Raw genomic sequence first — 15731 nt, 5'->3', positions numbered from 1 at the left:
GGAGATGAGAGGGAGGGAGGAGAGAGCAGAGAAAGAGAGGAGGGAGATAGGAGAGAGAGGAGAAATGAGGGAGAGAGGAGGGAGAGAGGAGAGAGCGGAAGGAGAGAGGAGGGAGAGAGGAGAGAGGAGAGAGGAGAGAGAGGAGGGAGAGAGGAGAGAGAGGGAGAGAGGAGAGAGAGAGAGGAGGGAGATGATGGAGAGGAAGGAGATGAGAGGAGAGGAGGGAGAGAGGAGGGGGAGGAAAGAGAGGAGGGATAGAGGAGAGAGAGAGAGGGGAAGGAGAGAGGAGAGAGAGAGAGGAGGGAGAGAGGAGATAGAGAGGGAGAGAGGATGCAGAGAGGAGGGAGAGAGGAGCGGCAGATGAGGGAGAGAGGAGAGGTGATTGTTTCATACCTCATGAATCTGTAGTTTTCCATCGGCAGTGACATCATAGGCTGACATGAACCTCTGCTTCAGCCTCTTAACTCTCTCCTCCGTCACCTTCTCCTATATGTAGGCACATCAATAGATTAATAGATTAGGATAAAAACAAATCAGAACCAGAGTTATAAGAATAGAAACATAAGGGGCGGCTGAGTGGCGCAGTGGGCAAGGCGCTCGCCACTAACGCAGGAGATGCTGGTATCGAGCCCAGCTCTCGGCGTTGCTACCGGCTTGGCCGGCCGTCATACTAACACAATTGGCAAGTGTTAGAGGGTGGGAAAGCCGGTGGGTGGGGATTGGACGTTGTGGACAGCGACTGCTACAGGTCGGTTGGGTGACGCCGGTGCGGCGGAAACAGGAAGTATCGGGGGCAGCGTGAGCCTCCCACGCGTTACTCCTCGCCACTGAGAGTTCGAGCTGCTGCGGTGAAAAGATGCGACAGGCTGCCTCCTCGTGTACCGGAGGGGACACGTGATGCAAGGCTTCTATCCTCACTACAGCCGACCAGTGGGAGGCATAGTCTAGCAACGTTCAAGACAGGGGAGGGAAGAATTGGAAATACGAAATTGGGATGGGAGAAAGATAGAAGAAAATGGGGAGAAAAAGTGGATAAAAAAAAAAAGAATAGAAACATAACAGGATATCTTTGTTGACAATGAACAGAGTAGGATAGAAGAAACAAAAGAATAAATCATTACAAAAGACATACAAACACATTTGAACAGGAACCAGATTAATATGATTCTTGTGAATTCTACGTTTGGATTTTACTGATTTCTATAATTTCACACCCTGGAGGCCACTTTTTAAACCCCAAACTTCTTCCTTTCTCTTCAAAGCATCTGATTGACAGACGCATGACTATCCGCCACCCTCCACACCGAGTCACAGGGATGGTCTCCATGGACACAGCATCTGGATTTCTTTCTCTCTTTGACAAAACCTATTTTTCTGTATTTTGGTTATAAATAATTGTGTTTTCACAAGGCCAACAGGGCTTCAAGACCAAAATCCTCCTCAGGAATGGGAGTTGTAGGCTCTGCACTGGCATGGCTGTCATCCTACCTCGACGACCGCTCCTACCAAGTACAGTACCATGGAGAGGGACCCTGTCGGCCCCCCACCCCCTTCAGACGGGCGTCCCCCAGGGCTCGGTCCTTGGACCCCTCCTCTTCTCCCTCTACACCAAATCTCTGGGTAACATTATCACGTCTCATGCCTTCTCGTACCACTGCTATGCCGATGATACTGAACTCTTCCTCTCCTTTCCTCCCTCAGATATCCACGTCTCTGAGCGGATCTCGGCCTGTCTGTCTGACATCTCCGCCTGGATCTCCGCTCACATTGCCACAATAACCAGAACCTGCAGATTCCTCCTGAGCAACGTCAGAAGGATCCGCCCCTTCCTGACAAAAGAAGCCACTCAACTCCTCGTCCAATCAACAGTCATGTCTCGCCTCGTCTACTGCAATACACTGCTCGCTGGCCTACCGACCACCGCCACCAAGCCCCTTCAACTCATTCGGAACGCAGCCACCCGTCTGATCTCCAACCTACCGAAGTCAGCCCATGTCACCCCAGTTCTTAGAGAGCTGCACTGGCTCCCCATCGCCGCACGAATTTGCTTCAAGGTCCTCGCCCTGGCATATCATGCAGCAAAGGGAATGGCTCCCTCCTACCTCCGGTCAATGGTCTCTAACTACACACCCTCAAGACCCCTCCGCTCTACATCCTCTGGCCGCCTCAGACCCACTCCTATCCGAGCTCTGGGAGGGTCATCAAAGAGAAGCCGGCTATTCTCGGTCCTTGCTCCACAATGGTGGAACAAACTTCCCACCACAGTTAGGAGACAGCCGAAACCTGACCAATCTTTTGCCATCGACTAAAAACACACTTCTTCAATCAATATCTGAAATGAAAGAAAGAAATTTTTTTTTATTTCTTACCGTCTTCTAATATCATGCACTCTTCCACAAATTATTCTTCCTTGTCTATATTATTACCTACTATACTAAAATGTCTTTACTACTATGCACTCAACACTGCAGCACCCAAGTTTCAACACTGTTTGATGAACATTGTTACTCAGCTGAAAGAGTTGTACCCTTCCTGCTGACCTGTCATACAGAGCTTGTAAGTCACTTTGGATAAAAGCGTTCAGATAAATGACTAAATATAAATGTATGAATGAATGAATGAATGAATGAATGAATGAATGAATGAATGAATGAATGAATGAATGAATGAATGAATGAATGAATGAATGAATGAAAACTTTATTTAACAGATGCAGAATGGGTACAATACAGTACGGCTCAATACACACAATTGTTAAGGGGATGCAGACCAGAGAAAGACGTTCGTCTTGTTTACATCAGGGTCCCCCATTTTCAATTCATAGTGACATTTATGACATTTATGGCATAGGGACATACATGACATACAGCACAGGTATATAGTACTGTTACATTTGTGACATATACGATATGCAAATATACAGTACTGTTACCCATAGATCCTAACAGAGAATATATACTAAACTGTAAATGTTTGTTTTATCACTGGCTTTGGCAATGTAAATGTGTGTTTCCCATGTCAATAAAGCCCCTTTGAATTTAATTGAGAGAGAGAGAGAGAGAGAGAGAGAGAGAGAGAGAGAGAGGGAGCGATAGAGAGAGCGATAGAGCGATAGAGCGAGAGAGAGAGAGAGCACAGTTCACAGACTACAAGGCACCAGGCTAATTGAGGAAGGACCAGTATTCGATGGCCTTTAATGTCAATATTTGTCTCAAGCTTTTGACCGTAGGCTATATTTCTGTTGAGAACACATGATTTATTGATGTTTGACCTGCGCACAGTGGTGGAAGAAGTACACAGTAAATGATAAATGGTGCATTTATATAGCGCTTTTATCCAAAGCGCTTTACAATTTATTCCTCACATTATACCCGTTCACTCACACACCGGTAGGTTGACTCAGAGAAACCATTTACGTGTACAGTTTACATCAAGGATGGACAGGAGAGGTCCAACGCTTTGCTGCCACTTCAAGAGGGGCTTACATTGTGTGGTAACACTTTATAATAACACTCAGTTATAAGACCTTTATAAGGTATTTTTTTTTTATCCACTTTTTCTCCCCCTTTTTCTATATTTTCTCCCATCCCAATTTCGTATCATCCAATTCAACCCTCCCCTGTCATGAACGCTGTTTCTTGCCTCCCACAAGCCGGCTGCAATGTGGACTAAGTCATACATAGCACAAGTCCCCTCCGGTACTTGAGGTAACAGCAGTCGCATCTTTTCACCTGCGCAGCTCGATCTCTCAGTGGCGAGGAGTAACGCGTGGGAGGCTCACGCTGCCCCCGACACTTCCTGATTCTACTGCGCAGGCGCACCAACCGACTTGTAGGAGACGCGGTCCACAACGCCCAATCCCCACCCTTCAGTTTCCCTCCCCGTAATACGGCCAATGTGTATTACTGCGGACGACCAGCTAAACTGAAAACAATGTGGAGAGCTGGATTCGAACACGCGAACCCAGCGTCTCCACATTGGTGGCGAGTGCCTTGCCCACTACACCACCTAGCCGCCCACCTTTATAAGGTATTTATAGATAATGAACTAATCTTTTTTTTTGTATCTTACTTTTTCCAATTTTTCTCTGTTTTCTCCCCGTCCCAATTTTAGTCGTTGTGCCAATTCCCCCCCCCCCCCCCCCCCTACCTGGTTGTTGTGCGCATGTTCTCCTACTGGCCGGTACAAGGGAACCCTGAAGTATCCGCATGCTTCCTCCGACACGTGCGGCGACAGCCAGTGGCTCTCTTCTCACCTGGCAGCGAGGGCTCTCATTGGTGAAGTGTAACGCGTGGGAGGTCACGCTGCCTTCCTCAAGTCCTGCCTCCGCTGAGCAAGCGCCCAGACCTGACCTGTAGGCGTCGCTGTCCACAACGGCAGTTTCTCACCCACGGCTTCCCTCCCCCTAACGAACCCATCCAAACGAGTTAGTATAGCGATCAGCCCAAGCCAAGGCAATGCTGACTCCGGGAGTCGAGACCGTTCATCATAGCAGTTAGTATCGTACACATTGAAAAATAACGCTGAATCTTACCGTATCTTCCTCGCGCCGTTGGGCGATGAGCGTGGAACAGACATTTTCCTATTATGGGATATAGAAATATCCGGTCCATTTCCAGGTTGTATAATAATATCTGCCTATAGGACACAGCCATGAGCGGTCGCAAATTCCTGAGCTCCCGGAGCCCTCGTCAATACAGCAAACAAAAGAGATTTTGCGCACATTTTCTCCTCGTTATGTTTTGGATAACGGATTCGTACCTCTACTCAACGATGAAGCATAACCAGACAGAAGAGGAGAGAAGAGCAAAAATAGAAAAGGAGGTACACAGCGACTTTTATTTCCAAAACGGCACGGAACATAAGCACCTGGCCGTGGGGACAGCGACCGTTCACGCAACATTAACGGCCAATCCTGAAAGAAAGAACAGACCCCCGAATGGCAGAATGGACCGAAAGACCTTTTTGTCCCTTATCCTGCTACTCTCGGGAGACATTCATCTAAACCCAGGCCCGGTCTTGACCAGAACACAGGCGAGAAGACTTGGTCTGGCAGCGCAAGAAGCGAGGGAGGTTACCATCGCGACCAATATCAACAACTCAACCTGTGGCTACATCCACTGCGCGGACGGCAACTCTTCCCAAATGACGCCGCAGCAGACGAGCACACGTGAGGCAGAGACGAGAGGAGGTGAACCGAGGGTCGAAACCATGACGACCATCCCGACGCGGGATTTAAACATCACGACGCCCGATAGCCGGCTAGCCAGCGGAGCTAACGGCGAAAACATCCAGGAACAAAGGACTCTGGACCGAGTCCTTTGTTGTACCAGCACGGCGCGGGTCCCGACCCCCCCCTCCCCCCTTCCCACCCACGTCAACAAAGCCCCCCCAACCGGCAACCCCACGGACAAATCGCCTGATAAACTAGCCAACCTAGCCAGGCTGGCTATGTTTACCAGCCCAGGAGAACAAAAGGTTGCCGCCAGAAAAGAAAGGACAAAGGACTCCCCCTCCCCACACACCAACACACAGACCTCACGGAGACAACAACAAAGCCCCCCCCCTCCCTCCCCCACAGCAGCACCAGAAGACCATTACCTGGAACTCGAAGACATCAATAACACAGCTAATAAAAACGGACTACACATCTTTCACCTTAATGTAAACAGCATTAAGCATAAGCTGGACGAATTAAGAAACCTGTTTATGAGCGGTAAGGTAGACATAATTTGCTTTACTGAAACTAAACTTGATCCATCTGTAACAGACCCTGAAATAGAAATAGAGAACTATACTATAGTCCGTAATGACAGAAACCAGTATGGAGGTGGTGTTTGTATGTACATACATAAGGACACCAAATTCATTACCCGTACTGACCTTCATCATGAGGCAATTGAAACCGTATGGGTGGAAATTTTATTTGAAAGGGCAAAATCTGTTCTAGTCGGCACAATATACAGACCGCCAGATCAAACTGGCTTTTATGATACTTTGGATGTGTGCTTAGCTGGAGCTGAGGATGCGGAAAAAATTCTTATTGGGGATTGGAACACGGATATGCAACAAAAAAATGCACCCGTCTTCAAATCCTTCAATAGGTTTTGTGATCTGCACGGCCTCAGCCAACTAATCACCCAACCCACAAGGATATGTGAATCAACTCAGACTACCATTGACCTCATACTGACCTCTGACAAGTCCAAGATCTCCAGTAAAGGGGTTATAGCATGCGGGTTAAGTGATCATTACATGATATTCTGTACCCGCAAAAAGCTAAAACTAAAGGCTGGCTGTCACAAAACAGTCACATCTAGAGACCTCAAAACCTACTCTAGCGAGGCCTTTAACCTTGAACTGGAGAGTCTGGACTGGTCAGATGAACTCAATGGTACACTGGTTGAAGAAACTTGGCTTGGCTTCAAAACCAAATTTTCATCAATACTAAACAAAATGGCCCCCCTAAGAACCACCAGGGTAAAAAATCGCGCTGAGCCATGGATGCACACTGAAATACTGACCGCTATGAAAGCCAGAGACAAAAAATGCTCTGAGTTTCGTAAAAGTCAGTCAAAGCTTACCAAAAGCACGAGCAGTGAACTCCAAGACCACGTGACTGAACTCAAACTAGAAAGAAACAGACTAAGAAATGACGTAAACTCCATGATCAAAACTGCTAAAAAAAATTTCATCAATGACAAAACCGAGGAAAACAAAAATAAACCACGTGAACTTTGGAAATTACTCAACAATCAACTAGGCTGCAGTAAAAAACTCAAAACCAGGTTCTCAAACATAAACATAAAGACGGACAACACGCTCATCACAGACAAGCTGGATGTAGCCAATTACTTAAACACTTTCTTCACAAACATAGCCACAACACTGGTAAACAAACTACCCTCCCACTCAGGGCAGTATGGGGTAGAACACATAGTAGCATACTACATGAACCTAGGCGTCCACAAAGACGACTTCAAACTGGAAATAGTAACTACAGATGAGGTACTCAAAAAACTGAGCGCCCTCCAACCAAACAAGGCCACTGGCCATGACAACATCCCCTCCAAATTCCTCAGAGACTCAGCAGCAGCCATCACCCCAGTCATCACACACATAATAAACCTCTCCATAAAACAGGGACACGTCCCCAAGGACTTCAAAATTGCGAGAGTAACACCCCTGCACAAAAAGGGCAGCAAATTAGACCCGGGTAACTACCGCCCTGTTTCTATCCTTACATCCATCTCGAAAGTCATGGAAAAAATAGTATACGAACAGATCGAAAAGTACCTCGCGGAAAAAAATCTAATCTACGAATTCCAATCTGGCTTCAGAACATCCCACTCCACTGACACATGCCTTCTCTACTTGAACGACCACATCAAACAAGAGGTGGACGCGGGCAAATACTGCGGCATGGTCATGCTGGACCTACAAAAGGCCTTCGACACTGTCAATCACACCATTCTGATTGACAAGCTAAAAGCAATTGGTTTTGATAGTTTATCAGTGAGCTGGATACAATCCTACCTGGAGGGGAGGGAACAGATGGTGGAAGTAAACGGTACCCTATCCCCCCCCCTCACAGTGAGCTGTGGTGTTCCACAAGGAAGCATACTAGGACCGCTACTATTCCTAATTTATGCAAATGACATGTCGTCAGCTTGTGACTGCAACTTGTTCCTGTTTGCGGACGACTCAGCCCTGCTGGTCTCTGACAAGAACAAGTTACAGGTTGAAAAAGCCCTCAGCTCGGAACTAGGCAAAATCTGCATATGGCTCGCCGACAACAAACTATCATTACACATGGGCAAAACAGAGTCCATTCTCTTCGGTTCAAATAACAAACTCAGCAAGACCGACGGCTTCTCGGTTACAGTGGGTGACAATATTATCACAAGGAAAGATGAAATTACCTACCTGGGTTCCATCCTAGAGGCTAATCTTTCCTGTGACAAAATGGCATCCAATGTAATAAAAAAAGTCAACCAACGAACGCGATTCTTGTACCGGATCTCCTCTCTGGTAAACAAGAATACCCTGAAGACTCTAGCAGGAGCACTCATTCAAGGGTACTACGACTATGCTTGCACCTCATGGTACCAAAGCACCTCAAAGGCACTAAAAAACAAATTACAAACATCTCAAAACAAGCTAGTCAGACTACTACTTGACCTGACTCCTAGAACCCACCTCACCCCTGCCCACTTTGACAACCTAGGATGGCTTAGAGTAGACGACAGAGTACAGCAACTTGCAATGGGCCTGGTCTACAAGATACACTACGCGACCAAGGTACCCATGTACATGTCAAAATACTTCCCAAAGGTCAGTGAATACCACGATCACAACACCAGAGGGAGCTCCACAAATCATGTAAAACCCAGATTCGGCTCAAACAAGGGACTAAACACGTTTCGCAATTATGCCACATCAATGTGGAACGCCCTGCCTAAAGCTGTAAAGGAATGTGAATCACTACCCACCTTCAAAAACACTCTCAAAAAACACCTACGTGAGACTGCAATTCGAAACTGGCCCCTACAAATGTCCTAACCTAGTTGTACAGTAAATGACCAAGTAAGGCTTTGTCAATATTCCAATGTACAGTGTAAAATGTGTGTGTGTCCCCTACCCAACCCCCCCCCCCCCCCACCTCCAATGTACAGCCCTCACCCAACCCCACCCCACCAACCTCCTCCAATGTACAGTTTCTACGCCAAATGTATATACACTCCTTTTCTGGACACTTTTGTATCACAAACAGTACTGTATTTGCAAATCTGATATGTCATAAATGTATAGATGTAGCAGTACTGTCTATCTGTATGTCATGTATGTCATATATGTTATGATGAATTGAAAATGGGGGACCCTGGTGGAAACAAGACGAAAGTCTTTCTCTGGTCTGCATCCCCTTAACAATTGTATGTATTGAGATGTACTGTACTGTACCCATTCTGCAATCTGTTAATAAACTTTTCAATCAATCAATCAAAACCGTAGCCTCTTGCATGATAATGAACTAATCTTGAACAAATCATTTATATACATTCGTAAATTATTATTAAATCATTTATAACTATATTTGTATAACATTTACAAATTAGTTCTACATTATTTATAACTCATTATCAACATTGTTTGTACTTGATTTGTTCATCATTAAATAATGTTTTGAAAAATGGATATGAAAAAACTACTATACTGTACCTCCATTTATTTGTTCATGTTCAACAAATGATTTGTTAAGACATTCATAAAACATCTATAAATCATTTGCAGATGCTATTGTGTAAGTAAGTAAGTAAGTAAGTAAGTCAAGTTTATTTATATAACACCTTTCACAGACCAGGGTCAGAAAGTGCTTCACATTTTTCTGAGCCTATAATAAGAACCTCAGTTTTTTCTGCGTTTAACTGAAGGAAGTTGTTTGCCATCCAATCCTTGACAGCAGTCAGACAGTCAAAGAGGGCAGATCATTTGTCAGATTGTTCGGGCTTGAAAGAGACATATAATTGGATATCGTCAGCGTAGAAATGATAAGAGACCTCTTTGAATTGACTAATGATTACTCCCAGAGGGAGCATGTAAAGTGCAAACAGAGTAGGAGCCAGCACAGAACCCTGGGGCACGCCACAGGACAATGGAGCAGTTTCGGATGTGAAAGTGCCAGTAGACACAGAAAAACTCCTATCTTGCAGATAGGAGGAGAACCAGTCCAGCGCACTACCAGTGATGCCAGCCCACTGCCTGAGCCTTTCGATCAAAATGCAGTGGTCGACTGTATCAAAGGCTGCAGTTAAGTCCAATAGCACCAGCACAGAACATTTCCCCTCGTCAGATGATCTCATGGTGTCATTTGAGACTCTGAGGAGGGCTGTTTCGGTAGAGTGCTTCTGACGGAAACCAGATTGGAATTTGTCGAAAATGGAGTGTGCATTTAAGGCAGCAGTGGGTTGAATGGCAACAACCTTTTCAGTGATTTTTTTAGATGAACGGCAATTTTGATATGGGCCTATAATTTTTGGGGAGGGAGGGATCAAGGTTTAGCTTCTTTAAGAGAGGCTGAACAACTGCTTGTTTAAAATATACTGGGACACAACCAGTTTGAAGTGAGCAGTTTATAATGGCAACCAGACACGGAGCAATGGAGGTGAGTACGCCTTCATTTTTTAGCATGCATGTCGGTATGATGTCTAATGGGCTTGAGGAGGTTTTCATAGATCCCACCAGTTTTATAGGGTCTGTCAGGGAGATGGGAAGGAAATCATTAAGAATTGATGGGAGCGGGTGGTTGGAGGGAAAGTGAGGGAGGGGATGATGTTGGCCCTAACATATTGAACCTTGCTCACAAAGAAGGAGAGGAAATCACTACAATCCTTGTTTGAGAATATGGGTACAACCGGGGGAGCGGGGGTGACAATATTGGCGATGGTGTCAAATAAAGATTTTGGATTCCGCTTACTGGTTCTAATCAAATTGGCAAAATAGGAGACTCTTTATCCAATATGGATGAGCAATATGAGTTAAATGCGCTGACCAGAGAGTTTACATCAGCTTGTGAGGACTGCACCGCGCTTTGATCAAAAACTGAGGAAAAAGTCTCTGCAGAGAGTTTACCAAGGACACGAGAGGACTTTACATGTTTACCGGGCACGAAGGTCAACTCAAATAATACATTAAACATTATACAATCATGATCAGAAACATGCAAATCTTCGGAAACAAATGGAGTCAACAATTAACCCAAGCGAGAACACAAGGTCCAACGTATGTCCATGGGTGTGAGTGGGTTCGGTCACGTGCTGGGTGAAATTGAATGACTCAGTGAGATTTAGAAAATCAACAGCAAAGTTATCTGTTTTATCATCAACGTGAATGTTGAAATCACCAGCCATTAAAACTCTGTCCAGACTGATAATGGAGGAAAGGAATTCACTAAACTCGACCAACTTTGATCAATTGCAGTTCAAATGAGGAGAAAGTCCCAGCGCTCACCGTTTGACTTGCAAAACAGTTTCTGAACACCACAGCGAGGCCTCCGTGGACCATATTCCTCACTCTTTTGCCAGGTCTCAGTCAAAAACATAAAGTCCAAACCTTTTGAGGAGATAACATCGTTCAAAATTAAGGATTTATTTCCAATGGAGCGGGCATTCAGTAACGCCATCTTGAGGGGTGGGCCTGTGAAACCAGCAACAGTAGTCGCCCTAATCTAAAGTGAAGCCTATTCATCATTAACAAATGTCTAATAGTTTGTTTATTTGTGGACTTTCATGAATACACACGAAGCAATTAAATGGTAAATGGCTGGTTTTTTATATAGCGCTTTTATCCAAAGCGCTTTACAATTTGTTACTCACATTTGACCCATTCACTCACACATTAACACACCAACGGCGGAGGCAACCATGCAAGGTGCCAACCTGCTCATCGGGAGCAATTAGGGGTTAAGTATCTTGCTTAAAGACACATCGACACGCTGCCCGGGAGGAGCGGGAATCGAACCGGGAACCTCCGGATTGCCAGACGACTGCTCTACCTCCCGAGCCACTGTTGCCCCAATTACCAGACTTGTCTTTTCATGTTTAACAAATGATTGGTTAAGACATTCATAAAACATCTATACATCATTTGCAGATGCTATTGTGTGCCCTAATCTGAAGTGAAGCCTATTCATCATTAACAAAATGTCTAATACAGTAAATTATTTGTTTACTTTTTCATCACAAACACGTTACAAATGTTGTAGACAGCTTTCGGATACACCCTTCTTTGTGACATCAAACAGTGACAGAATTAGGACTATAGATAAAGGCAATTTTATTAACATATAAAATACATGACATATAGTGTAACCTGGGGGCACTAGGACCCAGGAGTACCCTGGCCAGGTATTGCCAGAGTATGTAGAGGAAGTATTATGCGAGTGAGACTTGACTTCGACGTGTGTTGCCGTCTGTTGAATGGAAGCACGATACATTAACACATTCACGGCCAGCCATTAGATGGGCCCCATTCTAGGAAGGCCAGCGTTCCCATAACGAACGTTCACAGTGCATCACGTTGTTTGTAGAGCTAAATCTATATTTTATATTATAGCTATGCATCCAATGTCATTGTCAATTGACAGTATGAACCTTCCGTTCAATATGCCATAAATAAATAATTTTTTCATCAATACGTTCCCGTTTTATACCGTGATGAATATGAGTGTTATATCCGAATGGTCTGGGATAATTCCTGCAAAGCTAGTTATAAGGCGCTAAGCTAATAACGTTAAATCGTTAAAAATGGCGTTTCGTCCCTACACAAGCTAGAGTTAAAAATCCAAATGCATATGATCGGTATGTTCCATCATGAATGCATGAAAGGGGGGGGGGGGGGCGGGGAAGTCGTTTCTGATTATTGATTACCAATAACGGCATTTGTTATTACCACAACATAGGATGAGCAGGGGAGCGGTATGAAAACATTGCACAATCAGGCCAGAATTTACGTCAGATAGTCCTTACCTGTAGCCGGGAGTATTCCAAAAATAATATTCCAATTGTTTGATCGCCATCTGGTACATCCAATGTCGATTAGGCCCACGGCATAATCAATCACAGCATATGCATTGGATGTCCCGTAGACGTTTGGATGCGACCGATTGAACCTGTAGCCTTGCCGTCTAGTAAAAATCTGCACCCGGAGCGTAAAAAAGGTGACACCAAGTGTGCAACAGGGGAAACTGCATTCTCGAGACAGCGCCAATACCGGGATCTGGCCGGTACTGCACTTTCCGAGTCCCAATGTGCCTTTTCCAGCCAAAATACAGCTCTGTGACATTGAATAGGATATTAAAAAGCGAATAAAATAAAAAAAACGAGTTAAAAACGTATATATACATGATTGGCCGCCAAGCGCTGGCTCCCAATCACGTATATATACGTGAATGGCCGAGAATGTGTTAACAGAGCCAAGTTATTCGTGCTGCCCCACGCTTTTAAGGTATGAGCAGGCTAAACACCTTTTTTGTTGATAAATCTATTTCATCATTTTCGACCTACAACTCTTATATGTTGTGTAGACGTACTTGATGTGGTGGGCGCTAACGTTACATTTGAATGATGTGTTTGTTCCTAATTTGTGCTCGGTATATTGCGGTATGTGATGATGACACGAGGGTAATAATTATTTGTATTTTCAGACTGTATAGGCGCCGATACAGCCTGAAAATACAAATAATTATTACCCTCGTAATAATAGCAATAGCATCTGCAAATGATTTATAGATGTTTTATGAATGTCTTAACAACTCATTTGTTGAACATGACCAAATAAATGGAGGTACAGTATAGTCATTTTTTATATGCATTTTTCAAAGCATTTACTACACATTAAACAACATTATTTAATGATGAACAAATCAAGTACAAACAATGTTGATAATGAGTTATAAATAATGTAGAACTAATTTGTAAATGTTATACAAATATAGTTATGATTTACGGAGCCGGACATCATGGACAGATAGGGCCGGTCTCGGGCCGATTATTTTATGCATTGATAGGGTTCGGGTAGGGCTCAAGCTCATCTTATTTATCTCGCTTAATTCTTCACATGTGCGCATAACACAGAGGAGGACACACAAGTGTTTCCATCAAAGCAACAAGCTAGACTCATTTGCACCCTAGCCTAAGTTTTGTACCTCATCTCATTTCTGCATTGTACCTCACTGTTACTCATTTTACTTTATTTTTACTGTATGTAGCACACTCTCAGGGGCTCATACAGAAACAAGCATTTCATCATAAAGTATTCTGTATTTTGTTGTGACTAATAATAAACTTGACCTAGACCATTGAGAGTCAGAGATGGACAGAGATGGAGAAGTCTGTCTGTCTGTCTGTCTGTCTGTCTGTCTGTCTGTCTGTCTGTCTGTCTGTCTGTCTGTCTGTCTGTCTGTCTGTCTGTCTGTCTGTCTGTCTGTCTGTCTGTCTGTCTGTCTGTCTGTCTGTCTGTCTGTCTGTCTGTCTGTATCTGTCTATCTATATATCTATAGTATCCAGTATGTTCAGAACTCAGCTGCCAGGGTTCTCACTCACACCAAGCTCTGGCAGCACATCACCCCCACCCTCATCCACCTCCACTGGCTCCCAGTCAAGTTCCGCATCACCTTCAAACTCCTGCTCCTCACCTACAAGTCCCTCCATGCCCTCGCCCCCCGATACCTGTCTGATCTCCTCCACCAGCACACTCCATCCCGGAACCTACGATCCTCTGATCTATAGGTCTCCTCTCCATCCCTCGCACCAGGTTACGGACTTTTGGGGACACCTACCCTCTGGAACTCTCTCCCCCCCGAAATCCGCAACGCCCCAACCCTGGACACCTTCAAATCTGCACTAAAAACACACCTCTTCACCAAGGCTTTTCCCCATCAGTTAGTTTAGATTAGATTAGGTCCATTGTCCCTTACCTTCCCTCATCCCCCTTTCCCCCCCCTATTTCCCTAGCCCTATTTCTTGTCCTGATTGTGAAGAGACCTTGGGTTCTAGAAAGGCGCTATATAAATTTGATCTATTATTATTATTATTATTATTATTATTATTATTATTATTATTATTATTATTATTATTATTATTATTATTATTATTATTATTATTATTATATACCGCTACATACATTAAGTCACTGGTGGCTCGCTTTAAAGCAATGGTTGTTGTTTGCTTGTTTGCTTGTTATATTTAGATCCCATTATCTTTTGCAGCAGCTATTCCTCCTGGGGTCCAATAGCTTACATGGTGACACAACAATATACATTCACACTCATCACCGTACATTGTGACAAAACACATATAAAAACAATAAATAACACACCTAAACAAAACAAACACACTGCAATTAGACAAAGCAAGTAGACAGGCTCTGACTGAATCCATGGTGGGGGTTGTAAGTACAGTAGGTTTATACTGTCTTTATGTTCTTGTTGATGACCCCAGCAACAGCGGTTGCTATGCGGAGAGCAGCAACCTGAATGACCACCGTTTATGAACCAGAACCAACAGCTTATCCTGGGGGACGTTATGTACACATGGATGGAAGAGAGATAATTAAGCATTACATCACGAGCAGGGGCGTAACTAAGGGGGACATATGGGACATGTCCCAGGCATGTTTTCAGAATGCAGTTATTGTCCCCTGCACGATAATAAACGGTGACGCGGCGTGATAGGACCACACGGAAAACGGCTGCTTGTCCATCTCTGAGCCATTGTCATGCAAAGTCAAGTAGCCAGGTGAGCACCAGGCGCTAAGTACTACCGACCACAGCTGTCTTTGCATATCAACAGCCCAGTCTTCAGGTGTGCTCAAATAGGCTACATAACACCCCTCCCCTCAAAGTTTGGTGTGAAACTGTGAACGATGGTCTGTGCGACTGAGATTGTCATGAAATGCAACAGCATTTCTTGGTGTCTGTGAAATATCTGTATGTCTGTCTGTCTGTATTTAAATATTTAAAAGCCTCTAGGCTGTTGTTTTATACATTATTGATAATAAATAGCGTGATCTATCTCTCTCTCTCTCTCTCTCTCTCTCTCTCTCACACACACACTACGCAGTGTGTGACGATGTTGATTATCGACGATGTTGATTATGAAAAATCGTCGACGAGATATTGTTGCGTCGATTAGTCATTAAAAAAAAAATATTATTATAATTTTTTATTTTTTATT

The 15731-nt window shown here is 44.3% G+C and overlaps 1 protein-coding gene across 1 annotated transcript in view; it reads right to left on the bottom strand.

Annotated features, from left to right (window-relative positions):
* Positions 1-15731, bottom strand: part of LOC311245929 (secretagogin-like) — a gene marked incomplete at its 3' end in the record, with an annotated part of 31309 nt that overhangs the window by 3035 nt on the left and 12543 nt on the right. Inside the window, exon 3 of the mRNA XM_084335953.1 lies at positions 394-486. Coding sequence (XP_084192079.1) covers positions 394-486 — 93 coding nt within the window. The remainder of the gene's footprint in view (positions 1-393; positions 487-15731) is intronic.

Source organism: Notolepis coatsorum (assembly GCF_963971535.1).
Source record: "Notolepis coatsorum genome assembly, chromosome: 19".
Lineage (NCBI taxonomy): Eukaryota > Metazoa > Chordata > Actinopteri > Aulopiformes > Paralepididae > Notolepis > Notolepis coatsorum.
This window is presented reverse-complemented; position numbering and strand designations above follow the sequence as displayed.